Source organism: Eufriesea mexicana, unplaced genomic scaffold (assembly GCF_001483705.2).
Source record: "Eufriesea mexicana isolate 0111107269 unplaced genomic scaffold, ASM148370v2 scaffold395, whole genome shotgun sequence".
Lineage (NCBI taxonomy): Eukaryota > Metazoa > Arthropoda > Insecta > Hymenoptera > Apidae > Eufriesea > Eufriesea mexicana.
This window is the reverse complement of record NW_016908583.1, coordinates 965,595-992,969: the sequence shown is the minus strand read 5'-3', so window position 1 is coordinate 992,969 and position 27,375 is coordinate 965,595. Positions and strand designations below refer to the sequence as shown.

Below are 27,375 nucleotides of genomic sequence, written 5' to 3'. Positions count from 1 at the left end.
GTATATTAAAAGAATACTATATATAAAAAATTAAAGAGAATTTTAATTTCAGTGATATACGTAGGTATAAAAACATACTTGATTGTTTCGAGAAAAGTCTTACGATCTGTTATCTCATCGGGAATTCTGCTAAGAATTCTTTTCAAGGAAGTTGACTTACGATTTAATTCTTGAAATGCATCCTCAGACCTAGCAGATCTATATTCTACAACTATAATTGTAATATACAAAGCAAACAAAATATTAGCTATATTAAATATAGTTATACCTAACTATTTACATTTCACTTTATTATATAGTAATTATACCATCATATTCAGAAGCTGCTCCTTGTAATCTTAGAACACTTTCATTCATATCAAAATTAAGTTCTGCTCGTCGTATTATACCAAGAATCAAATCATGTGTAATTCCAGGGTGAGAATTTTCAGCTTTTAATAAAGCTGTACGTAATGTTTGAGCAGCCAATACATTTTGTCTCTCTAACTATATAACAGTCAGTTAAAGAAATTTTAAATTTTAAATCATTAAATTAATTAAAATAATTTAAGGTAATTAAAATAATTTGAGCAATTAATTTAAATAAGTAAAAAATTTTGTTTATCATTTAAAGAATCTATTTTACAAATTTTTTTGCGATTTATTAGTAAAAGAAATTTTCAATACCTTCATTAATATTGGTCTTAAGATGACAGGAAGAACCAGTGATGTAACTGGAGTCTCATCGCCCATTGTCATCCTTTATAACGTTTATTTATAAATACAGCTCAAACGTAATTAATTTATAATAAGTGAAATACTGGTAGTTGATTTTTTAATTGATTAGATTTGATATAAATCGAATTGTTTACATTAAAAAAATATCTATTTCGATCATATTTCTGATATGACATCTGTCACGTTCAGTGTCTCATTCCAAAACGAGGTAAACAGGTTGTGCAACTTAATTTTCAGGTGAACATTCTTATTTTAAATTTTCTTCGAATGCATATTATTTTACAGTTTTTTATTAATTTTAACAGTAGAATAATTCGAAATAATAATTATTCTAAAAATTTAAGAGTATTTTCAATATGTGAAATATTTTATTGTTTTATTATTTGATAGATATTTTTAATATTGCATTTCTAAGTATATCATTTAATAAATAGATATACTCCCTATTAGATTCAATTACAGTATTAAATGATTCCGAGTTACGATTAATGCAATAGCGCCTTAACGTAGCACAAGTTAAACAAGTAGCATCAAAACATTAACGAAGTAACCTATTACAATTATTATTTAATTACGTATATGAAATACTGTTAATTTCTTATTACAATTAAATTAAATATCTCATATATGAGTATTAAAATTTTCAGTAATGTTGGAACGCAAAGATCCAGAGGGAAACTTATACATTTTTGTAAGTAATTCATCGTGAATAATCCTTTTCATTTTATACAATAATACTTTTATTTTATTTGTGCTTCTTTAACGTCATTTTATTTATTAGAATGAAGAAGACTTACCATATGAAGAGGAAATTTTAAGAAATCCTTATTCTGTGAAACATTGGCAACGTTATATAGATCATTTAAAAAGTACTAAAAGTAATAATTTAAATATTGTATATGAACGAGCATTAAAGGAACTTCCTGGAAGGTAAAGGCTTTATGTCTTGTACAATCTCTTTTATTAGATCAATTTTTATAAAGTGTTCAAGGTTACCTTTTTATTAGTTATAAGTTATGGTATAATTATCTACGCCAACGTGTCAGCCAGTTAAAAGGAAGATGCATAACAGACCTTCTTTATGAAGATGTAAATAATGCATTTGAACGTGCTTTAGTTTTTATGCATAAAATGCCTAGAATTTGGATGGATTATTGTATATTAATGACAGAACAATGTTATATTACACGTACTCGTCAAGTTTTCGATAGAGCACTTAGAGCTCTTCCTATTACACAGCATCATCGTATATGGCCATTGTACATTGAATTTTTGAAAAAACATAATATATATGAAACTGCAGTCAGAGTTTTTAGACGATATCTTAAGGTAAGATAGAATATTTTATTTATTTTAATAGTCATTTGATAATGTACAGATTATTTTCAGTTAGCTCCTGAAGATACAGAAGAGTATATAGAATACTTGATATCAATTGAAAGACTTGATGAAGCAGCTGTGAAACTTGCACAAATTGTTAATCAAGATGATTTTGTTTCAAAGCATGGGAAGTCTAATCATCAACTGTGGAATGAGTTGTGCGATTTGATATCAAAGAATCCTTCTAAAATAAAATCTCTTAATGTAGATGCAATTATTAGAGGTGGTTTGAGACGTTACACTGATCAGCTAGGTCCTTTATGGAATTCTTTAGCAGATTATTATGTTCGTAGTGGTTTATTTGAAAGGGTATTAACAAATGTTTTATTTTTATAAAAATATAACTTTTTATCCTTTGTAAAGATATAATTGTAATATTTTTACTTTAAATAGGCAAGAGATATTTATGAGGAAGCAATACAAACAGTGACTACTGTTAGAGATTTTACCCAAGTGTTTGATGCCTATGCACAATTTGAAGAACTTAGTCTTAGTAAACGTATGGAAGAAGCTGCAAAATATCCTACTGAAGATGGTATTCGATACATATATACATATATCTTTTATAATATAAAAATTGTAATTTTTTATTTTTTATAATTATGTTTACAGATGACATAGATTTGGAATTGAGATTAGCACGATTCGAACATTTAATGGAGAGACGCTTATTACTTTTAAATTCTGTACTACTCAGGCAAAATCCTCATAATGTTCAAGAATGGCACAAAAGAGTTAGGCTTTATGAAGGGCAGCCACATGAGGTATCAAAAATTAATGTAATTTTAATATTAATTTAATATCATTAGTTTAATAATAAGTAATTAATCTTTCAGATTATTAATACATATACAGAAGCTGTCCAAACTGTGCAACCACAATTAGCAGTAGGTAAATTACATACTTTGTGGGTTGAATTTGGTAAATTTTATGAAGAAAATGGTCAAATAGCAGATGCAAGAGTAGTGTTTGAGAAAGCAACTCATGTTCCTTATACTAAAGTTGATGATCTTGCTTCTGTATGGTGTGAATGGGCAGAAATGGAAATTAGACATGGGTACCCTATGTTATTATTTCGTAAAATATTTGTTTCTAAATACATTAATATTTTATGGCTAACATAATAATTTTGTTCAATTAGAAATTATAAAGAAGCATTAAAACTTATGCATCGTGCTACAGCTATGCCATTTCGCAAAGTAGCTTATCACGACGAGACTGAAACAGTTCAAATGAGATTATATAAATCTTTAAAAATTTGGTCTATGTATGCTGATTTAGAAGAAAGTTTTGGTACTTTTAAGGTATATTTCGTAAAATATATTTTATATTTTTGTCAAATATATTTTGTAATTTTTAATTATAATTTTTTCTTGACAGACATGCAAAGCCGTGTATGATAAAATTATAGATCTAAAAATTGCAACGCCGCAAATCATTATTAATTATGGTCTCTTTTTAGAAGAAAATAAATATTTTGAAGAAGCTTTTAGGGTATACATTGAAATATATTAGCATACTACTACACATTAGTAAGTTATCACCATCAATAATATTTAATCATTATTTATAGGCTTATGAAAAAGGCATTGCACTCTTCAAATGGCCTAACATTTATGATATATGGAATACATATCTTACTAAATTTTTGAAACGTTATGGTGGAACGAAGTTAGAACGAACGCGAGATTTATTTGAACAGTGTTTAGAACTTTGTCCACCAAAATATGCTAAAGGTATATTTTCATATAATGTTTAATACAGTTATACATATAGTAGAAATGAAAGAATGATTTTTTTTTGTTATTGCAGCCTTGTATTTACTTTATGCAAAATTAGAAGAAGAACACGGTTTGGCCAGACATGCAATGTCTGTGTATGAACGAGCAACAAACGCTGTTCTTCCTGAAGAAAGATTTGAGGTATAAAGGTCAATGTTTTACGAGAATTAAGTAAATACATTCAATAAAATTTCAATATATATATTCTTAAAGATGTTCAACATATACATTAAAAAAGCAGCAGATATATACGGTGTACCAAAAACTAGGCAAATATACGAGAAAGCTATTGAAGTACTTAACGAAGACAATACGAGAGAAATGTGTCTACGATTCGCAGAAATGGAGACAAAATTAGGGGAAGTTGACAGAGCTCGAGCAATTTATGCACACTGCAGTCAAATTTGCGATCCAAGGGTATGAAATATCGTTTGATTATATTGTTCGATAACAAATATGAGAACATCAATTAATGATAATGAATATGAAATGTGATGAATGTCACACAGATTGACAGTGAAAACAGTCAGTTACGAATTAATAGTCGTTCCAGAAAGAAGCATATAAGAAAGAAAGTTATTGTAAAACGTGTGATTAAATTACTTGTATTAAAATTTATACAATTTTTGTTTGTATCTTAAATATACAAATAATTAGTAGTATTGATGCATCGTTTAATAATCACAATCAACAAATTGAATAATTTATGAATGATATTAAAATTACATATATGTTATTCTTTCCACGTATATATATACATATATATTGTTCTTTTAGATGGCTTCAAATTTCTGGCAAATATGGAAAGAGTTTGAAGTAAGACATGGTAATGAAGATACCATGCGTGAAATGCTTCGAATTAAACGCAGTGTCCAAGCAATGTATAACACTCAAGTAAATATGATGTCTGCACAAATGTTAAATAATGCATCAAATCCATCATCTGATGTACCAACAGATGCAATGTGTCTTTTGGATAGTAAAACACAGAATACAGGTTTTATTCTTTTATCATAAAAAATATAATCTAATCCATAAAATAAAATATTGAATTTTACTAAATTAGTAAATATAATATTGCAGATAACGTTACTTTATATAAGGATAGTATTAAATTTGTTCGTGGTGTAATAGAAAAAGATGGTAAGCCCGAATCTCAAGTAAATAATCCTGATGAAATAAATATTGATATTGATGATGTTAATGACAATGAAGGAGATATAGAAGAAGGTAATATAAAACATATAACACGATAAATTTTTTATTACACTTTATTACATATAGTATGTTTATAAATTGCTTTAAACAGTTTTAATAGTGAAACACATACTGCATATCTCATTTTTTTATTTGCGTTTTTACTTTCAGATATACCTATTGAAAAGCAAACTATTCCTTCACAAGTATTTGGTAGTTTAAAAACAGCTGATGGTGAAGATGATTAAGGCATACATAAATTACAGCACAAAGAAGATAATATAATTCATAATAAAATCATAAGATTTATAGTTGATATGCATTGTATAGCTAACAATTGTTATTTTTCAACAAAAAAATTAATTTCTCTGTCATTTTCCTTTTCACAAAAAATAAATCAATATTTTAAAACTATTTGTCATAAAATGTTTTTACAATGTTTTGATATTATTACCATTTTTACTTTTCAGTTAATCTAATTTTCAGTAAATAATAATTTATAATAGAATTCAATCCAATGCTAACAAAATTAAACTACCCTCCATCGAACATAGAAATATATTATTTATTTCTACAAGATATTAAATAACATATCTTGGGGGATTTATAAAATGGAGATCATTATAAACTTTAGGTTCATACATCTCAGGATAGCTGGATGCTTGTTCTTTTCCAATACCTCCAAATACTATTAGTTCACCACGACCAGCTACGAGTGAATAAAGTACTCTTTCATTAGGACCCGACTGACCATTACGTTGTAAAGGAATCCACGAAGCACTGCATTCATCACATAAGACATTTGTAATATCCAAAACAAATATAGACAAAGTATTTCTTGCTTTCTTTGCAGATTTTGATTGCATTTTTTCATATCTCACACGTTCTGCCACTCTATGAAAACATTCTAATTGATTTTGTCGGTGACTATTATAACGTACTGGTTCATTGCGAAAAGCGGTCATACTTAACATATTATCATAACATAACGTAAAATTTTTTTTAATATTAGGGGGATGGTGTGAAGGACGTGGATTTTGTATTGATATTCCTGAGAAGGAACCATGTCGTCCATTAATGTTTACATCTCTATCAACATGAGATACACTTCCTTGTCTAAAAATAAAATATAATTATAAATTTTAGTAATTTTATAATCAATTAATAATAAACTTAAATATCCGAACCTTCCATGTAATGATGAAGATGCATTACTTGTTCTTGCTGAAGGTGCTGTTTGGCAAGTAACCTTTTTGAACGATATACTCATATCATTTGGCTTATTTTGGCATTTACTTATGCTAAGAACAACAACATAGTTTCCAACCTAATTAGTTAAAACAGATACAAGTAATATAAAACATAAAAAGTAGTATTTAAATTAATAATATTTTGTTATTACTTTACAAAATAATAAGCAATGTTATAACTGTTACCTTACAAGCCTGGTGACCCCAAATACGCGTTGGTGCCCACTCTGTATTGTGCATATTTACTTTTTTCCATGTCCATGCTGTACCTTCCATTTTCAATAACCAGGCATCATTCATAACATCATTAGGTCCAGTACAACCACCTAATATTTTATATATTTAAACTCATATCAATTTATAACAAAGATTTAGAAACATTCTCAATATTATTTTTTCTAGAAATCTCACCTAATACAAGAAGATGCTTATCTCCAAGCTCAATCTGACACTGACCATAGCGTGGTTGTGGCTTCAAATTTGAAGTAGCTTGTTTATGCCAACTATAAGAATCTAGATTTAAACACCACACGTCATTGGATCTGTCTCAAAATAGTACCTTGTTGTTATTAAATCAAATTAAGTAATTAGTTAAGTAATGTTTAATAACTCCAGGTGTATTACCTATATCCATTACATATACCACCAAAAACAATCATATAATTTTTGTGGATTGATGCAGAATGTGCTGAAGTAGGTGGAGGTGTTTCCAAGGTGTTTATAACAATCCATCTATTGGATTCTATAGAATACACATGTAATTCATTGTAAAATTTCAATTGCTAAAAATATACATAACAATATCAACTATTTTTTTACTTGGATAATTTAAATATTTTTATTCTTGTTATTTATGAGTTTCAATCAAAAGTACCTGATATACAGAACATAGTTCTGGATGGGACCATCCACCAAATAAAATAAAACTTTTTTTATAATATAACATAGTAGCACAACCTCTAGGAGATGGATAAGTTCCCATGGTAATTAATCTGATCCATTTTCTTGTATCTAGATCTAATCTCCATAAATCATTGAATGTTGTGTATCTAGCAGTACATCCACCAAAGACATACATTGAGTTTTCATATGTACAAGCAGAATGTGAATGTCTCTTTGCAATTGTAGGTGTTCCATGTTCGGGTGGCCATGGACTCCAAAGCAATGATCCGTATGCTACGGATTTGTGAAAATGTGCTTTATTGTGTTGTATTACATCTGTGACAAAAATAAGGATTTTATTAATCCTTAAAAATTACAAATCAAAAACTACATATATTCAGAATAAACATTTTACATACTCTTAGTAGCACGGAACCATCTTTTGGATACAAGTTTACATTCTTGAAGATTTTTGTATGGTGGAATAAGACTTAAAATGTATTCTAAAACGACATCTGGTAAATCGTCGATATTACATTCCATTTTTTGTTAATGATTATTAAAAATGCTCTATAGATAAAGCTTTTTATTATATACAATTTTTTTAGATTCTTAAATCAAAGTTATTATTATTTCAAACGATCAAAAATTGTTCTTTTTATCACTTTCTTATGATTTCACAAATTGGAAAGATTCCTACCTAAAAATTATGAGATTTTTGTACATGACAAATTCAATACACCTTCATGGCATAATAGATATTTACATTCATATTGTGCATTTTACTTAACTTTCTCATAAATCACAAATTATACAGAACAATTACTACGATTCTCATAAGATTATTGTAAACAAAGATAACCTAAGAATAAAAATCATATATGAAATTGCGACATAATGTTAGAGGTGGGTCTTTACCATACGTTACTAAGAAAATGTCTTACGAGACGGTACAAAAGCAAGAACAGTACTTTATTCGCACCGTCTAATTCCTTCGCAAAGCCGTTACACGCATGTTGATTATGATACACGTTACAAAGTTGTACATTCGTATCCTGATAATATACAATTTTAAATGTTATCATAAATGTCTACGCGAAAGCTTTAAAGTTCGCGGATTGCTTGTTATCATTCTATCCTACTCAGTCTCAGTTTCTTTTCTTCGTCATGCGATACTATATTATCTGATTTGGAGATGTAACTGTTTTGGCCAATGAGAAAAATATGGGTTCTTTATTTTTATATAGAATCGGTGGATCTATCAGAAATATAATCAAATCAATATTTTTTCCGTCGTAATTCTTCTTAGTATTTTGTCTACTAAAAAATAATAATTTGTTTGATAATAATTACAAAATTTTTCAAATATATTAACTTCATTCTTTTATCAATTTTCTAGCAATTGCTTTCTTTATCTATGCATGCAAAATATTTTTATATAAAAATATAATTCAAAAAAGATAATTCTGGACAATAATAAGTTTTCGTTTGTTAATACGTCTAAATTTCAAAGATAATATTATCGAATAACTAAATCGAATTTATTTCAAAATAGACATTTTTTTATCAAATTTTTATTTCATAAATGTATTTAATGTACTAATATTTAAGAGGTAATTAAAATGTCACTTTGATTACATTTTTTATAAATCTTAGCGTCAATGAGCTTAGTACACAAATTGTATTTACGTTTTTTCAGTGTACCTTATGTAGTGTTTTATGCCGTGTTTTGCAGTTATTCTGTATAAAAATGATGTTCATATCAATATTATTGTTATTTATTTGCCAAGAAGTGAAGAATGTTGAAATAAATCCACCAAAAACAATAATTTGGGGTCCAGGATTAAAGCCGGATAAAATAACAATGCGAGCAAGATATATTTTTCTACAATTTATTGACTTACAAGGAAAAAAGTATGATTATTATTCTTATTGTATATAAATGACTATATCATATAAAATATAAAAAATATTAAAATTTGCATTAATTATTAAAGTTATATTATGTGTGTGCGACTGTAGATGAGTGGATGTGGATGCGTGTACGTGCATGGGCTCATGTGTATTGCACATACGTGCGTGCGCGCGTTCACATTTATTTGTATTTCACCTACCCAAAAATATTTATAAATATGTTTAAGTTTAACAGAATCACCTGGAAAAGATGTACTATCTATTTCCATACAAGGTCAAGCCGCAGAAGGACATACATGTCATATATGGACACAAATTTTAGACTGTAAGGATGGAAGTTTTATTGTTAGATATAAATTACATAATACATGTTTCAATTTGAAATTGAAAATTAATATAAAACATTATAATGTACCTATTTTATCAATGAAATTTAAAGGTATTGGATTTGTTATCTATTATATAAGATATATTTTGTGCAATAGTAATAGTTGAATCAAAATTTTCAGGACCTATTTATGAAGAAGAATGTTACTGCCCAAATCCTTCCATTGATAGTTGGTTCGAAAATTTAAAATGTCTCACAAATTATACACAAATACACAGTGATCTTATTCCTTTCACAAATGTAGATTTTGATAAAATACGTGAAAATATTATAAAAGCATATGACCGACCAGAGAGTATCAGTTTATGTCATTACATAGTTCAGTCTAACAAAGTAAGTGTTATTATAGTTTGTAACTTTGACATTGATTTAGAACTATTTTTTAATTAAACTAGATGAAATAAGATTTTTAGGAAATGTTATGGGCGTTATGTAGGCTTTAAAATATTTATGGATTCTATCCTCCTTTCTATTACTCGTAAAGTATTATTACCAGATATTGAATTTTTTGTGAATTTGGGAGATTGGCCACTTGTTTCAAATAAAAGTAACATTTATCCCATCTTTTCCTGGTGTGGCTCTTCTGATACAAAAGATATTGTTATGCCTACCTATGATATCACAGAATCATCATTGGAAGCAATGAGGAGGTAAATATTCAATCACATTTCAAATAATTATTTTAAATGAAGGACTTATATATATAATATATATAATACGATATATTAAATATTCTTATACTTATTAATATTACACATAAAACAGGGTAATGTTAGATATGCTGTCTATACAAGGTAATACTGATACACAGTGGAAAGAAAAAATAGAAAAAGTATTTTGGCGTGGTCGTGATTCTTGTAGAGAACGACTCGATTTAATTGATATTTCGAGAAAATATCCTGACTTATTTAATGTGTCAATTACCAATTTTTTCTTCTTTAAAGATAAAATAGATAAATATGGCCCTGGAAAAAGCCATGTATCTTTCTTTGATTATTTTAAGGTAAAATAAATCTGTGAATTATGCAATTCAATTACAAATGTATCAATAACTGAAAAGCATTAACATTTGTGCAGTATAAGTATCAGTTAAATATTGATGGTACAGTAGCATCATATCGATTTCCATACTTACTTGCTGGAGATGCTTTAGTATTAAAGCAAGAATCAAAATACTATGAATTTTTTTACAACAATCTCATACCTGGAGAACATTATGTGCCTGTTAAAAACAATTTGTCAGATCTTGTTAAAAAAATTATTTGGGCGAAAAGTCATGACCAGGAAGCATTAAAAATTGTCAAATCTGCTAGACAATTTGCAAGAGATAATTTATTACCACACCATGTGCTATGCTACCATATAGCTTTGTTTCATGTGAGAAATTTCAGTTAAAATTATAGAGATTCAACTTCGTTTATTTTTCCTTTAAATGTATGTCATAGAATAACATGTTTTCTTTACACTTTAGGAATGGAGTAAACGCTTAAAGAGTAAAATTAAAGTATTAGATAACATGGAAGAAGTATTGCAACCCAAGCATTCTTGTACATGCTACAACAACAACATAAAATTTAAAGAAGAGTTATAAGAGAATTCTTATTAATACAATTTATTTCTTATGCTTGGTTTTATATGCATAAATACCATACATGAAACTTTTGTATACTTTTCGTAACTAACAGATGTCATTGCTTTACAGTAAATAGCAGCAAAAGAAAAAAAATTGATTTTAAAGTACTCAAGATATTCCAATGTTAAAAAACTCCAGTTTTGATTTTACCACATGAAAATATATTGTTTTATGAAATTCTTTTCCAATTTTAATCATTCAGATTTTTATTTAAACAATAAGCTATATAAACGAAAAACAGACAAAAATATTATACATATATATTTCATAATATAAAGCAATTAAAAGGTAAAATTAAATATTATAATATACTGTTACCAAAGTGAAGATTTATTTTATGTACTTGAAAAAATAAAAAAAATTATTCAAGGCAAAAGACAAAGAATCAATATATAGATTCATAAATCATTTAATAATAATCAAGAAAATATAAAATTAGGTAAGTAAATATAAAATTAATTCTAAGACAAACGTATACTGAAAGCTGTAAATTAGATAGTACAATATTGTACTATGTTCCATATATCCTATCTTGGTGTAACAGATATGTTTATGCTGTATTATCCATACCGAAATTTTCAAACTAGACACGTTGCTAAGCGTTGTATGAGTTTGTGTATATGCCAAATTTAAATAATAAAGATTTATAGTCGTTTAAACATACAAAAAAATATTATACAGAAATCACTCTTTATGTAAATATGAAATACAAATGTATGGAACTAAAATCATGATATCTCATTAATTGATTTATAGCAATATTTTAGTGATTCAAATATTTTTTGAACAATGTAATTTTTCATAAAACAAAACTTTCAAAATATATTCTTTGAAGCTTTTTGAACACATAAAAATACGTATACAATTTGCAGTGTTTACAAGTTTTGTTTATATGTAATGTTAAATCGCATATCTTACCTAAGATAATTAAAATTGTTCAAAAGCTCTGAACAATTTTTCACCATTATAGTCATAATGAAATTTTAACAGCACCTTTCTTTAGTAATATATATTTTCTGTTATTTGTTTCATTATGTAACACTGGACGATATGCTATTAAGAATTAAAGTTTTATATACCATTTGTTCTGCGTTTGTAGTTAAATCATTTTTATATTAGAATGAATATCGTACGAATTTACATTAATATGTATTTTATTGTGGAGGCGGTTGATATCCATAACCACCATACTGATTTGGTGGTGGAGGTCCTTGAGGTCCAGGAGGAGGAGGCATGTGACCACCAGGTGGTCGTGGTGGATATTGAGGGTATCCCTGTCCTGCTGGTGGTGGTGGATAACTTTGAGGAGGATACTGTGGATGTCCATAATGTTGACCACCTTGAGGCGGATGAGGAGTATATACCTAGAATTTACATATCTTTTATAAATACAAAATTTGTATTAAAAACAATTTAAAAAATATTGTTTTTAAATTTCTAATACCTGTGGCTGTCCGCCTGGTGTTGGTGGTACATATGTCTGTGTAGTAGCTGGACCATATCCAGGCTGTGGTTGTGGTCCTGGTGGTGGAGCAGGACCTTGTGGTGGTCCTGAAGGTGGTTGAAATCCACTTGGAGCAGTATTTTGAGACTGTTGCTGCTGAGACTGTGGTGGTGTCTGAGATTGCTGTTGAGACTGTTGTGATTGATGTGGAGATTGATGTGCAGGAGGTTGATGAGTTGATTGATGTGAAGGTTGATGAGATGGTTGATGGGGTGCATGAGGAGGTTGATGTGGAGATTGATGAGGTGGTTGATGTGGTGGATGTGATGTTGGATGTGGTGTTTGATGCACAGGATATCCAGATGGAGCAGGACCTGGAGGAGCGTAACTTCCTCCCTGTGAAGTAGGTGGTGGAGCACTACTTGGTGGGTACGTTTGAGTAGAAGCTGATGGTGTACTAGTCTGTTGACTACTCTGAGCATAGGTATTTACTCCACTGGCAGAGGCAGTACTAAATGGTGGAGATGTGGAAGCTGGACCATATTGTGTTGCACCAGGTCCAGGGCTTGGCTGATTACCATAATTTGGTTGAGGACCAGTATTTTGTTGAGATCCAGGTTGAGGGGGTTGAGCATTAGATGTAGGAGGAGCTGGGTAATTTTGAGGCGGAACATTGTTTGCATATGCTTGCGATGAAGGAGGAGGATAATTTCCAGGTTGACCACCTCCATATGCATTTTGTGGTGGAGCTTGAGATGGAGGTTGTTGATAATTTGGTTGTGGACTAGGACTACCATATTGTCCAGGTTGTTGTTGTTGCCCACTTGATGGAAAATTCTGTTGAGAAGGATTAGAAGGTGGGTAGTTTTGCTGATTTGGTGGTGGTGGACCATATCCTGTAGGGGGCTGAGTTGTTCCTGGTGGTGGATATCCACCTGGCTGTGGACCGTAACTATTCACAGTAGTTGGTGGACCATAAGTTGGTTGTGTTGATGTACTATATCCCGGTTGTTGAGATGTGTTTGGTGATCCATATTGATTTGGTTGACCTGGAGTATATGCTGATCCCTGTGGTCCTTGATAATTAGATCCTGGAGTTTGATTGGCATACTGAGTAGGATAACTTTGTTGAGAAGGTTGTTGAGGATATCCTTGTGGTCCTCTATATTGTTGTGGTCCAGGAGCAGTAGGAGGTCCTTTGAAATAATAAGATATTAAAATAAAAAATAAGATTAATTTTTAAAAAGTGAAAGATATTAAGTTGAAATATAACATACTATTTATAGCAGGACCTTGTCCAGGCATAACTGGACCACGGTATCCACCTTGCGATATTGGTTGTCCTTGACTAAAGGTTGACATTGGTAATGTTGGTTGAGTATTTGGAGGCATATCACCTCCAGGTCCACTTGAACCTGTAGGAGCATTAGGAAGACCTTGTGGGTTCATCATACCATGTTGCGGCCCATTAGAAATTCCTTGTGGAGGCTTATTATAAAAAACAAAGAATAATGTTCATATATTTCCCAACTTAAATGTTATGATTTAATATTTTTTTTAATATTTAGAATATCTCTTACAGGTAATAATGCTTGTATATTTTGATTTGCATCAGCAATGGATGCCAAATATACCAAATTACGGTGTAGCATTTGCTGATATCTAAAAAGAAATCATATTATGTATTTATTTAAGTGATTTATATATACTTTAAAAATAATTATCACTTACTGTATACATTCTTGAGGTTTTCCTTTATTTTGATATTCCTGAATTGTTTGTATAAGCTGACTATTTTCATCAAGCATCTGTGCAAACAAAGTCATTCTTTAAAATATTGTAATTTTAAATATTAAGTATCTTTTTGTAATACTTTTTAAAATGAAATATTATTTTGTAAAATATTATAAAACTATATAACAATAACATTTTAAAAATATGACACAATACAATATTAATAGTAATACGTAATATTAGTTACTTTCTGTATTTGAGCAGGATTCGGTGGCGGCCTGCCGCGCTGAGCAAAGGTCACGGACATGTTTTCAGATAACTTATCAATTGAAGGTCGAAAAATCGGATAGATGTAATTTATTTTTGCTCCTATTCTTTTTCACTTAATTAATGAATCGCTAGCTTCTTCTTCTGAATCACTATACTATTCTTTGAAACTTTAAGACCTTATTACAGTATTCGTTATCCACATTGCTACACTGTACCTTCTTTACGTGCAAAAAGGAGCCACCATTAACGTAACTTTGTTTTAAAAGCACGAAAATTCACAATTCCGACTTACTAAGATGGATCTTTACAAAAGAGAAATCTTAAATACAGTGAATTGTTGCTAGTAATTCCTTCGTAAAATTTTTAGTTTTGCAAATAAGATATGGTGAATATCCATTTCTAAAATAGAAAGCTTGGGAGAAGAGCGTACCATGTGGCAAATACGCGAACTATCATGGTAAAATATACATGATAATACAGCAATAAAAACTCAAAATTTGTTACATAGTAATTTATATTAATGAAAATATGTATATTATATTGGTTTAAAAATAATTTTAATAAAAATATTGAAAAGACCATATATTTATTAATAAATATAAATATTTACAATTTATGATAAAATTAGCGATTGAAAGATTTTCTGTTTCATAAAATGAGTTCAATTTTTTATTACTATGTAAATTAAAAAAGTAGCTTTATAGATTTATATTTTGCTGTAATAATAAATATAAAGATTACTATATTTAAATTTGACTAAAAAAAAGGTATTCCCGTATATCGAATCATTATTTCATCCTGTATATTTTAGTAAAAAAAATTCTAATACTGCTGATGAAAATTGTTTTAGTATATCGTCTGATACCACCATAATTTTATTAAGATATTCACTCATGTAAAAAGTATATAATCTTATCATATTATGAAAAATATAACCTTAAATCAGTAAAGATAAATTTATCTTATTTTACCATATAAAGAAACTAATTTAGCACATTTTGCTTGCAAATAATATAAAGATATATAAAAATGTCCACAACAAAGGTAAATTATAGAAATAAACAAAAAATAAATATTATAATAATAATAATACATATTTTTTTAAATTTTAGATTGAATTTGCAGTCGATATGACTTGTCAAAATTGCGTCGATAAAGTACGAAATACTTTAACCGGCATAAGTGGAATTAAAAGTATTGATATATCGTTGGAAAAAGGAAACGTTATAATTGAGACAAATTTACCGTATTCTATAATTCAAGAAAAAATTGAAGAATCTGGAAAAAAAGCTGTTTTGAAAGGATATGGAGGTAATATAGCAATGGCAATAACAATATCTATAACGACAGCAAAACGACAGTAATAGTAGTAGTAATAGCAAAAACAATAATAATAGTAAAACATTTATAACATTTTAAAATATAAAATATAATATTTTTAAAATATAAATATAAATATGAATTATGTTATAGACAATTCTAGTGCAGTTGCAATATTAGGAGGAAATTCAGGATACAGTATAAATAATAAAATAATAGGTGTAATAAGATTTGCACAAACTCCTGATGGATGTATCATAGATGGAACTATCGATGGTTTAACATCTGGCAAACATGGTATGCACATTCACGAATGTGGTGATATTTCTCAAGGTTGTAATAGGTAAGCATATATATTCTTAATTTTAATTTTGATTTTCTTCTTATACCTTTTCTTTCTATTTCTGTATCGTATGTTATATTTTTAGTGTTGGAGAACATTTTAACCCAACTAATGCAGAACACGGTGGACCTGAAGATGATATATTTAAGCGGGTAAATATTAAAATTTCTGTTAATATTACAAAGAAAACTTTGGTTAATGTTATAAATTTAATACAGGCATAACTAGTTATTAATCACAATAAATTATCTTTGAATAAAAATAATATTATTACAGCATGTTGGAGATTTGGGAAACATAATGGTCGATAATTTTGGTAGAACTACTTTTAGAATTATAGATAAATTTATAAAAATTCCTGATATTATTGGAAGATCTTTAGTTATAACAGAAAAGCCAGATGATTTGGGAAGAGGTGCTAACTCACAATCTAAAATAGATGGAAATAGTGGAAATAGGTAAACAGCACAACATATTATATAACATTGTCATAACACATATATATTTTTTCAGACTAGCTTGTGGTATCATTGCTCGATCATCAGGCTTATTACAAAATACAAAGATGATCTGTGCTTGTGATGGACTTACGTTATGGGATGAAAGGGATAAAGCACTTACAAATAAACATGAGTTTATTAATTATTCTGGAGCAAGTAACAACTGTACAGTATTCTAAATACTTTCTGATAACTTTTAGCTTTAGTATCTTTATAGTATCTTTTTAATATCTTTTTTCATGTATATTTCCAGGTTTCAAATATGTTTTTATGCAATACATCTTCAATGCACATGTATTTTGTTTTCTTAATGTTTACTTAAAATTAATGATCCATTTTATGTGTTCATAGATAACTTTTAAAGAATGATTAAGTTTTGATTTTTTAACTGATAATATTTTTATATATTTGTTTAATTATTTCAATGATAACACAATAAAATATATATTTGTTTCACCTTTTTCAGCCAAATTGTAAATAACATGTAGTGAGCCGCAAAATGGGTTTTGCAAATAAGTCATTCCAATAATATATATCACTATGTCACAAAAGAAATGCTTTATATTTTTTGTAATATATATGGATTATATACAATATATATATTAAGTTTTGATGTTAATATTTTCCATTAACTAAATTGTTATATACATTTAATACATATAACATTAATACATATAACATTACATACATTTAAATGTACATAAAAATAAAATAAAATTAATTAAATTAATCCTGTAACAAAACAAGATATGTTAGATAAATATATATCCTTTAAAATATCATACAAAATTTTTATATATATATTTATTAACTGATGTTGCCCTTATAATGGTACATTTTCTTGAACTGGATAACCTACAAAGTTTCAACTAAATCAATGACTCAAAGGATTTGCACTCTCCTTATCAGACTAACCATCCCCCTCCTCGCCCCAACTAGTGAAGTTCTAACAAATAACCAATCATTTTACTGTAGCATTAAACTACAGTATATTACTTTTTTCTTTTTTACCAGTCAGATATCAATCGATTCTTAAGAGCTTCATTTACGATTTCTCTATATCTTGGTCCAAACTACAAAAAAATGGGTATTTTTGGACTAACTACATATATAAACGATAATTCAGAACTTTATTTGAAATGTTACAACTTACATGATACGTATTTAATAATTGATGGAAACAACATCGCTTATCAAATATATACATTTTATGCCAAATGTAATTGTGTATTTGGTGGTGATTACAGTGATTATTCAGAATGTGTGACAAAATTCTTTGACAATTTATTAAAATGTAATATTACACCTTTAATTATATTTGATGGTTTAACTGAATCAAAGAAATTAAAATCGTGTATTAATTGTTGCAAACGAAAGATAAAGAATGCATTACAATTTGACGTACATAGTCAAAGAAACATGAAGCATTATCCTTTATTTGTACACCGTATTTTTATGTCTATAATAAAAGAAAAAAATATATGTCATGTACAGGATCTAATGGAAGCTGATGCTAGTATAGCTACATTGGCAAAGACCTTAAATTGTCCAGTTCTCAGCATTGATTCAGATTTTTATATATTTGATATATCATACATACCATTTAATACATTGGACATTAATATAATTAAAAGTTCTACTGGACATAATTATATAAAATGTAAAATATATAAACTTAAATACTTAGTACAATGTTTTGATGGATTACATAAATCAGTAATACCATTATTTGCAACACTGTTGGGCAATGATTATGTGGATTGTAATGTATTTAAGCATTTCTTTCATCAGCTAGGATTAGTAAGAGTATCAAGAACACAGCGTATAGAAAGAATTTTGGTTTGGTTATGTCATTTTAATTTAAATAATGCTATCACTAATATCTTACATAAATTAACCATATCTATTCGCCAGACAATATTAAATTTAATAGTAGCCAATATAAATCATTATAATAATCTACCTACTAGAATACTTAAAGCTTTCAACTTCCCAAATGATTATATTATTCAAATAAGCACATATCATTTGAAGAGAAGACTTGAATTTAATGAAGATATTAAAACATTGATATGCATGCAATGCGATGATGAAAAAGAAGTAGTAGTAGAAAAAGATGAAAATATAAATGTGATTAATAATTTACCTCAATGGTTTTTGAAGAAATATCAGACAGCTATGATACCAAGTTATTTTATGGATTTAATTGTTCATCATTTCTATATTCCTTATGCACAGATAGAAGATTATTTTCATACACCTATTATTCAATGTAGTCTAGAAATTCTTCAAATTATATTTGGATTTTTGAAATCACTAATGAATAGTGAAATATGTTATATGAGCTACATAAAGAGATGTAATTTCAAACACAATATTTCAACAGTGAAGTTGAAGTACATAGATACCATAAAATATGGTTTAGAGAATACAAGTGTTTATAAACTTAATTCTTTAGCTAGTCTTGAAGAAACTCCATTAGTTATAAAAATGATAATTTTTGATTATATTGTGGGCATCACAGATATTAATTTTATAAATGAACTTCCACAAGAATGGATAGTCTATGTTGCATGTATTAATTATTGGATACAGAAACAGAAGAATCCTGTATCTCATAGATGTTATCTATATTCTTTGTTTATTTGTATGCTGTTTAATATAATAGATTCTAAAATTGGGAAATACAGATTTATGAATACTTTTCTCAGTAAATATCAGAAGACAATTGAAACTATATCTGAGAAAAGAAAAAAGAATTATCATAAGTTGTGCAATGTTATGATAAATAACACAATCATTAAAGATTTTAATGAAATTGATTATGATGATTGTCTACTGGCAGCACCATTTTTTATTTCTAACTTTAAAATGGATCAGAAATTACTTACAAATCCAAAAATGTTTGACAGAGGTATAGTGCATACATTTTCAGAATTTCAGTGTTGTTTAATACATATGATGGATTTGAATGAATTATTAGGCTGCCCTTATCTACAAACCAAAATTGAAAATGTATTTCATGGTACTTTATTATACAATCTGTGTAGTAATTTTAAAACACGCTCTAACATTGACGAATATATCAATATCACTTTTCATATGTCTCCCAGCCTTTTGAAATTATTTAATATACTTTTATTCAAAACTAAATCAAGGTTTCCCTCTATATTTCAAGATTAGTGTCAATAAAGAATAAAAAGAAAAATCTAAATATCCAAATAGAACAGAAGTTCATCGGATAGTGATTATTTTGTTTATGTAATTTCATATATATAATGAATAAATATCAAAATTAGAATAATCTGTGTTTTTATTTTAATTCTATGTTTATATTGTAAATAACATGAATTAATAAACTCATTTTATATTTATAGTTAATTTTTTAAATATAATCAATTTCTATTATGATTTCTGACTTGTGAAAAATGAACTCTGGAATCCTAAAAAATAAATAAATAAATCAATTAAATAAATCATATAATAATATTTATAATTACATTTTTATATATTTCCCAAAAAGCAGTGAATGCCGTTTTAAGCGCATTTGCTTCTTGTCTTAGCGTTGGTAAATAATATGCATCTTCTCCGTGTTTCAATATTAATCCAACGCGAACAGCACAATTCAACTTTCTTTCTAATTCTTCAGTAAATATTTTTAGATTACTCTCAACTGGGTACGATCGACGTAAATAATCACTAATGAGATTTGATGGAACATAAACTTTATATAACTGAAGCTTTTTCACTGCTGCACGTATCATTTGTGGTGTTATCAAAATACAACCTAATCATTTTTTCAACTATTAAGAATAGGAAAATAAGGACGAAAATAACGAAAAGGACATATAACCTTATAATAGCTTACGTGAGTTAGATAAGTTATCAGAATTCATTTTATACGAACTAAAAATTTTTTTAACACAGTTCAATTGAACATATTATTATTTCAAAATTATTATAGGTAGTATTAAAATTTATAAGTTTAACAAATAATAATTTTATCGTTCAGATATTCATAAGGGATGCCATAATTTTAAGGATTAACATTTTCACATACTACTTTTTTTTTTAGTTCTGAAATATTAAAATATGCTATAAATGCAAATTTAATTTTTATTCTTAAATATGTTTTTTTTTATTTATTATTATGTTATATGTCATTTACAATGTTGAATTGTCCTTAATATAAACAATAAATCAAAATAATGCAAACATTTAAAAAGATATATGTACATATCTATGTACATATTAAAAAATCTAGAACCATTCCACAACTATTCCTAAGCCACAACTATTCAATAGTTTTTGAGATATTTATGATTAAAGTTAAATTGAATATAGATTGTAAATGTTGCATTAAGGCACAAATGTGTAGAAATATCTATAGGAACTTGGAAACTACAAAAGCAGCTGCAGGAATAATGAGACTACGGTACATGGAATTTATTGGGCCAATAAAGCCAATGTTAAAAGGAGGTAAAAGGTATGCCTTACCTACTGATGATTATTCGAGAAAAGAACCATTTGGTTGACTGATTTATAATTGACTAAAGATTTAATATGAAATATTATTGACAAAGAATTTTTTTATTATAAAAGACTTACAAACGTGAGTAATATAATATTATAATATTTATATTCAAGAGCCACTAAGGGTAAAGTAATAAGTATTAGTTAATAATATTTCAATGGATTGTATATCTGTTTTTAAAGATTTAACCGATATACAATATTTACTTTCTAAATTTCTATATTAATATATTACATAATTTCTTATTTGAATTACAATAAAAAATTTAAATTTTAATAAATTTTATTTTAAAAGTATTTTACATTAATAAAACTAATATATTTGTTATAATTAGGTAATAATGAAAACAACTGTTGGTGATATTAAGTTAGAATTATGGGCAAAAAGAACTCCAAAGGTATGTAGAAATTTCATACAATTATGTATGAAAAGTTATTAGGATGACACTATATTTCATAGAATTATCAAAGGATTCATAACACAATGTGGTGATCCCACAGGCACAGGAGAAGGTGGTAAAATATATGGAGAACCATTTAAAATGAGACTAGATTTAAAAATAAAATGAATTCCTTTTTTATTCAAAAATAATTATTGGATATATGTTTTAGGACAAATTTCATACAAGATTACGTTTTTGTCAATGAAATTTAATTGCTATGGCTAATGCTGGAAAAGATGACAATGGTTCTCAATTCTTCTTTAATCTTAGTTCTACACCAGATTTGCAGAATAAACATTCAATTTTTGGGAAAATCTTGGAGAAACTATATACAATATGCTTAAACTTGAAGAAGCACTTGTAGATGAGGAAAATTTAATGTTTACAAAATTTATTAAGAATTGATATAAATATAATATTTCCTCTTTTTTGTAGAATAATAGACCACTTTATCCTCCAAGATTGATAAAAACTATAATATTGAACAATCCATTTTCTGATATTATACCAAAAATAATAGTACAGGAAAGCGAAGAAGTAGAGGACAATTCAAAACCTAAGACAGCAGCGGTAAACTAAAAATCATGTATGTTTACAGAATTTAGCTCTGATAGTATTATTCTTTACAATGAAAAATTTTCTTACAAAGATTTCAATCTTCTATCATTTGGTGAAGAAGTAGAGGAAGATAAAGAAGAATCTGTGATATTAAATAAAAAGTTTAGTGGTAAGGGCAAATCAGCTCATGATCATTTAACTGATCCAAAATTAAGCTCACAACCAGCTGTTGAACCCCCTGGACTTGTAAATAAAAAAGGAAAGAAAACCATAGTACCGATTGGGAAAGTGATGACAAAGTAGGAACTCAAGAAGAATTAGAAGTTATAAAGAAAGAGAAAGAGTTAGTTTATTATTTACATTATAACTATGTTATAGAAAGTAGGAATTTTTATTGACTGTCATATTTTCAGTCCAATGAAAGAAAGGATAAAAAATAAATTAATAGATGCAAAAAGGGAACAAAGAATTATGTTGTTAACAATTAACGTGTATATGTGAAACTTTCAAAGTGAATAAAAAGTACCTAAACATATAACCATCGTAGTTTCATTTTATTTTTTACCAAGAACAAAATCACTCGCCTTCATCTGTGACTTCATGTAGTCTACAATTAATTCATCAACTTTTATAATTATATCGTAAAGGGACAACCTTAGCAAGCTTTCTAATATAATTCTGGATATGAATTCCTTGTTACTTAATCCATTATTGATGGTTATTGCATAAAGTGTTTGAACCATTGCCGAAGATACTAATGGTTTGTCTTTCCATTAGTATAATGGAATAATAAATAATTCCAATTCATGAATTTATTATAGAAATTTGGAACTTTTCGCAACAGAAATATATTTATAATTGCTTTATTGATATTATTAAATATAAGAGACATTGTTTGATATTATAAATCGATGCTTTATCACATAGCTATTTCAAAGATGCAACATTTTCCCGCTACAAAAATACCTAGCGTATCCGGCTGCAGCAAACTTCCAGTTAGCAGCAAGCGGGCATACCGGTAACAAATGATGGAATATTCCCACGAGACAAAGTGAAATATTAAATCTCAAACTGTTTCGTGAAGTAGTGATATCGCTGATTGACTTTTAATTACTTTACGAAGAATGAACATTTCTTTGGTCTTAATATACTAGATGTGAAAAAAGGGATGTTGCATAGTGTAAATCGTATAACGATACATGTGCAAAATAAAGTGGTGTGAATGCGGGACCTTATAATATTACCATATTGTCCGTTACAATCTGCTGTAGAAGATTCTAGCTTTCGACTGCCCATTCGAATATTTAATCAACATTACTGAGTAGGCAGCTTTATAATAGTTTTTTCAATTTTTCTTCGATCTTGACGTTCAATTGCAACATAGTTATGTATTATCGCTATTACATTCTAAATTTTGATTGTACATTAAGATATTTCATTACTCCTGCATAGAATAGAATGTTCTCCAGCCAGTGGGACAATTATTTTACGATTGAAGGTGCATATATGAAACAAAGTAACGGAAAAGCAAGTGCCTGTGAAATTGATCTACACACTATACTTTTTTCGCCTATATTTCTGAAATTAGGCTTCTCGGTTAGGCTTTTTAGCCATAACAGCGTAGAGTGAACTTTTCTTTAACGGGATTAAATATTTTTTTTCGGTTTCGTGGGTGCTTTTTCAAGAAATAGTGCCGAATGTGTTCAGTGGCTGTCAGATCGTGCGACGCAATTTACTTTTTTGGCTTCTATCTTTTGAATTAGGCTTTTTGAATCGGATTTTTCCACTGATTCGCGTAGAGTGATTTATTCCTTAACGGGATTGGATATTTCTTTTTCGATTTCGAGCGTGCATTTTCGAGAAATAGCGCCGCAAGTGTTATTGGCTGTCAGATCGTACGACGCAATTTACTTTTTTGGCTTCTATCTTTTGAATTAGGCTTTTTGAACAGGATTTTTTCACTAATTCGCGTAGAGTAATTGTTTTCATAATGGGATTGGATATTTTTTTTCGATTTCGTGTGTGCGTTTTTCTAAAATAGTGCAGAAAGTGTTAATGGCTGTCAGATCGTACGACGCAATTTACTTTTTTGGCTTCTATCTTTTGAATTAGGCTTTGTGAACAGGATTTTTTCACTAATTCGCGTAGAGTGATTTATTTCTTAACGGGATTGAATATTTTTTTTCGGTTTCGAGTGTGCGTTTTTCTAAAATAGTGCAGAAAGTGTTAATGGCTGTCAGATTGTACGACGCAATTTACTTTTTTGGCTTCTATCTTTTGAATTAGGCTTTTTGAACAGGATTTTTTCACTAATTCGCGTAGAGTAATTGTTTTCATAATGGGATTGGATATTTTTTTTCTGTTTCGTGTGTGCGTTTTTCGAGAAATAGTGCCGAAAGTGTTAGTGGCTGTCAGATCGTACGACGCAATTTACTTTTTTGGCTTCTATCTTTTGAATTAGGCTTTTTGAACAGGATTTTTTCACTAATTCGCGTAGAGTAATTGTTTTCATAATGGGATTGGATATTTTTTTTCTGTTTCGTGTGTGCGTTTTTCGAGAAATAGTGCCGAAAGTGTTAGTGGCTGTCAGATCGTACGACGCAATTTACTTTTTTGGCTTCTATCTTTTGAATTAGGCTTTTTGAACAGGATTTTTTCACTAATTCGCGTAGAGTAATTGTTTTCATAATGGGATTGGATATTTTTTTTCTGTTTCGTGTGTGCGTTTTTCGAGAAATAGTGCCGAAAGTGTTAGTGGCTGTCAGATCGTACGACGCAATTTACTTTTTTGGCTTCTATCTTTTGAATTAGGCTTTTTGAACAGGATTTTTTCACTAATTCGCGTAGAGTAATTGTTTTCATAATGGGATTGGATATTTTTTTTCTGTTTCGTGTGTGCGTTTTTCGAGAAATAGTGCCGAAAGTGTTAGTGGCTGTCAGATCGTACGACGCAATTTACTTTTTTGGCTTCTATCTTTTGAATTAGGCTTTTTGAATCGGATTTTTCCACTGATTCGCATAGAGTGATTTATTTCTTAACGGGGTTGAATATTTTTTTTCGGTTTCGAGTGTGCGTTTTTCTAAAATAGTACCGAATGTGTTAGTGGCTGTCAGATTGTACGACGCAATTTACTTTTTCGGTTTCTATTTCGAAAAATAGACTTTTGGTTTTGGTTTTTCCTATATATCCGCGTAGAGTGGAATTTTCTGTAACGGGATTGGATATTTCTTTTCGGTTTCAAGCGTGTGTTTTCAAAATATAGTGGCGAAAGTGCAAGTGTTTCTCAAATTGTTCTGTGCAATGTACTTTTTTCTCCAATATTTCCAAAATTCGGTTTTTGAATTGTGTTTGTTGGGTATAACAGCGTAGAGTAGGTGCAAGACAATATTCTTTGGACATAAACAGGCACGTGCAACAGTAGAGAAATATTGGACTCATAGAATGTCACCAGCGTAGAGTCATTAGATGTCAAGGATTATATTTTATAGCAAAAAAAGGTTGAAGCTGCAATACAAATATGTTGTAATATGTCTATTGGATTCTAGGTCTGCTAACCATATAACATAGGTTACATAGGTTACCTAACCATATAACAAGATAGGAATCTTTGATGCTGAAATAAAGATTCAGAAAATAGATATGGCTTAGGCAGACAAAAGGAATGATATTAATTTAGGTGATAATCTCTTATAACACCTAAATATAGATAATACAGTGAGATTTGAAGGTATGTTATATTCCTGATCTAAATAAATATTAATATCAGTTGTCAAAGTCAGTGATCATCCCTAATGTGTTAAGTTTCAGATTGATGGTGCTGAGGTATATAAAAAAAAACAGAGTGGTTTGAATGGAAACAGTGAGAAGAAGAAATGTATATTGTGTCGAATCAAGAAACATGCAAGAGACGGATGTGTGGCATCAACATTAAGTATGAGGATCATTAAAGAGATAAAGAATGAACACTTGGTAATTGTTATGAAAGGTAAACATAAATTGAATATAGAGTCTGAATGTTGCTAAATGATAAATGTAGAGTATAGAGAAATGTTGTCTAACACTAATGTGTTATATTTCAGAATGATGATTGCACAGCAAAGTTGGAATTATAGCAACATTCTTATACAATGTTTAATTTAATATTTAATACTTACATAGGTTTTGTATTTCCTGTATCTGATAATTATTTATATTTTCATTTTCTTTCTGTAGTAAATACGATTGCTATAAAAATGTATTTTTCTTGCATAATCTTATTATTTTGTAATAAATATATACTAGCATAAGAAAGCGTAAAAAATAAATTTTTTTATTAAGGTATTTTATTTACAATTGTTTATTTACAATGTTTTCATAGCGAAAAATGAATACAAAGTAAAAAATAGATTGCAAAAAAACTACCAATTATAGACGGGAATCGAATCCCGGACCTCCAGCATAGGAATTCTCGAATGCTGCCGTCACAACTGCACTTGGAAACTATTGGAAATAAATCTATGGTTGAAAATGTAATAAAACTTTAATCATAAATATCTCAAAAACTATTGAATAGTTGCGGCCATAATGATATGTATTCTGGAACTGCATGACGAAATCTACAAACCTGCAACGTTTCAACTAAATCGGTGACTCGAAGGACCTGCACTCTCCTGATAAAGTTCACACATTAGCCGCATTTACACAAGATCAATCAGTTCAGCCAATTTTCGCATGTCATTCAATTCTTTGTTACACAACAGAAATGCTTATTTTTCGTGATTTATATTGAAATTCTTTCTGTTATTGAAAAACACTCAATTATAATAAAGAAACCTTCCATATATGAAAAATTAAAGAAATTAAAATAGGACAAATAATTAGAAATTTTTGTGCAGAATAGAATGTAGGTTAAGGCTATACTTGTCATTTTTCTCTTAGAAGTAGGAAATCGGATTCAATATCTAATTTAATTTTTATCTTAATATGTATTTATATAAGAAAAATATATTTTACAACTAATTATAATATTTTAAAAAACGTGAAATATGTATATCATTTTCACATAAATAATTAAGGAATATTTTATTGCTAAAAAAGAAATTATGTAA

At 28.4% G+C, this 27,375-nt stretch overlaps 7 protein-coding genes across 9 annotated transcripts in view; 4 read left to right on the top strand and 3 right to left on the bottom strand.

Annotated features, from left to right (window-relative positions):
- Positions 1–856, bottom strand: part of Ccm3 (programmed cell death protein 10 Ccm3) — a 1,197-nt gene extending 341 nt beyond the window's left edge. Inside the window, exons 1-3 of the mRNA XM_017896867.1 lie at positions 667–856; positions 309–486; positions 79–211 (exon numbers count right to left, since the gene is read on the bottom strand). Coding sequence (XP_017752356.1) covers positions 79–211; positions 309–486; positions 667–738 — 383 coding nt within the window. The 5' untranslated portion in view covers positions 739–856. The remainder of the gene's footprint in view (positions 1–78; positions 212–308; positions 487–666) is intronic.
- Positions 857–1,328: 472 nt separating this feature from the next.
- Positions 1,329–5,335, top strand: fand (Pre-mRNA-splicing factor SYF1 fand). The gene is made up of 15 exons (XM_017896852.1): positions 1,329–1,408; positions 1,499–1,647; positions 1,725–2,046; positions 2,107–2,406; positions 2,491–2,632; positions 2,710–2,861; positions 2,934–3,154; positions 3,239–3,401; positions 3,478–3,591; positions 3,671–3,833; positions 3,910–4,019; positions 4,092–4,295; positions 4,656–4,875; positions 4,962–5,108; positions 5,247–5,335. The coding sequence occupies exons 1-15, from the start codon at positions 1,367–1,369 to the stop codon at positions 5,321–5,323; spliced, it is 2,526 nt and encodes an 841-aa protein (XP_017752341.1). The 5' UTR covers positions 1,329–1,366; the 3' UTR covers positions 5,324–5,335.
- A 284-nt stretch (positions 5,336–5,619) lies between these two features.
- Fbxo42 (F-box protein 42) lies at positions 5,620–7,783 on the bottom strand. The gene is made up of 7 exons (XM_017896853.1): positions 7,627–7,783; positions 7,200–7,543; positions 6,950–7,107; positions 6,737–6,867; positions 6,512–6,651; positions 6,263–6,402; positions 5,620–6,191 (listed from the first exon to the last, which is right to left on the bottom strand). The coding sequence occupies exons 1-7, from the start codon at positions 7,748–7,750 to the stop codon at positions 5,657–5,659; spliced, it is 1,572 nt and encodes a 523-aa protein (XP_017752342.1). The 5' UTR covers positions 7,751–7,783; the 3' UTR covers positions 5,620–5,656.
- Positions 7,784–8,886: 1,103 nt separating this feature from the next.
- LOC108545357 (KDEL motif-containing protein 1) lies at positions 8,887–11,100 on the top strand. Its single transcript, XM_017896918.1, has 7 exons — positions 8,887–9,121; positions 9,349–9,560; positions 9,631–9,842; positions 9,915–10,159; positions 10,275–10,512; positions 10,587–10,886; positions 10,981–11,100. Exons 1-7 carry the CDS (start codon positions 8,958–8,960, stop codon positions 11,098–11,100), a joined length of 1,491 nt encoding a protein of 496 aa, XP_017752407.1. The 5' UTR covers positions 8,887–8,957.
- Positions 11,101–12,211: 1,111 nt separating this feature from the next.
- On the bottom strand, positions 12,212–14,939 carry LOC108545354 (basic salivary proline-rich protein 2). 2 transcript variants are annotated; one of them, XM_017896914.1, is made up of 6 exons: positions 14,568–14,939; positions 14,318–14,394; positions 14,167–14,248; positions 13,864–14,074; positions 12,587–13,782; positions 12,212–12,506 (listed from the first exon to the last, which is right to left on the bottom strand). In XM_017896914.1, exons 1-6 carry the CDS (start codon positions 14,625–14,627, stop codon positions 12,297–12,299), a joined length of 1,836 nt encoding a protein of 611 aa, XP_017752403.1. In that variant the 5' UTR covers positions 14,628–14,939; the 3' UTR covers positions 12,212–12,296. The 2 variants fall into 2 exon arrangements, with proteins under 2 accessions (XP_017752403.1, XP_017752404.1); XM_017896915.1 differs by having other exon boundaries at positions 13,912–14,074.
- A 605-nt stretch (positions 14,940–15,544) lies between these two features.
- Ccs (copper chaperone for superoxide dismutase) lies at positions 15,545–17,251 on the top strand. Of its 2 annotated transcripts, XM_017896917.1 has the most exons (7): positions 15,545–15,634; positions 15,703–15,901; positions 16,064–16,253; positions 16,339–16,405; positions 16,530–16,711; positions 16,767–16,918; positions 17,220–17,251. In XM_017896917.1, the coding sequence occupies exons 1-7, from the start codon at positions 15,620–15,622 to the stop codon at positions 17,228–17,230; spliced, it is 816 nt and encodes a 271-aa protein (XP_017752406.1). In that variant the 5' UTR covers positions 15,545–15,619; the 3' UTR covers positions 17,231–17,251. The 2 variants fall into 2 exon arrangements, with proteins under 2 accessions (XP_017752406.1, XP_017752405.1); XM_017896916.1 differs by lacking the exon at positions 17,220–17,251 and having other exon boundaries at positions 16,767–16,932.
- A 585-nt stretch (positions 17,252–17,836) lies between these two features.
- ast (single-strand DNA endonuclease protein asteroid) lies at positions 17,837–19,936 on the top strand. The gene has a single exon (XM_017896819.1). It carries the CDS (start codon positions 17,837–17,839, stop codon positions 19,934–19,936), a length of 2,100 nt encoding a protein of 699 aa, XP_017752308.1.
- The last annotated feature ends 7,439 nt before the right edge of the window (positions 19,937–27,375 follow it).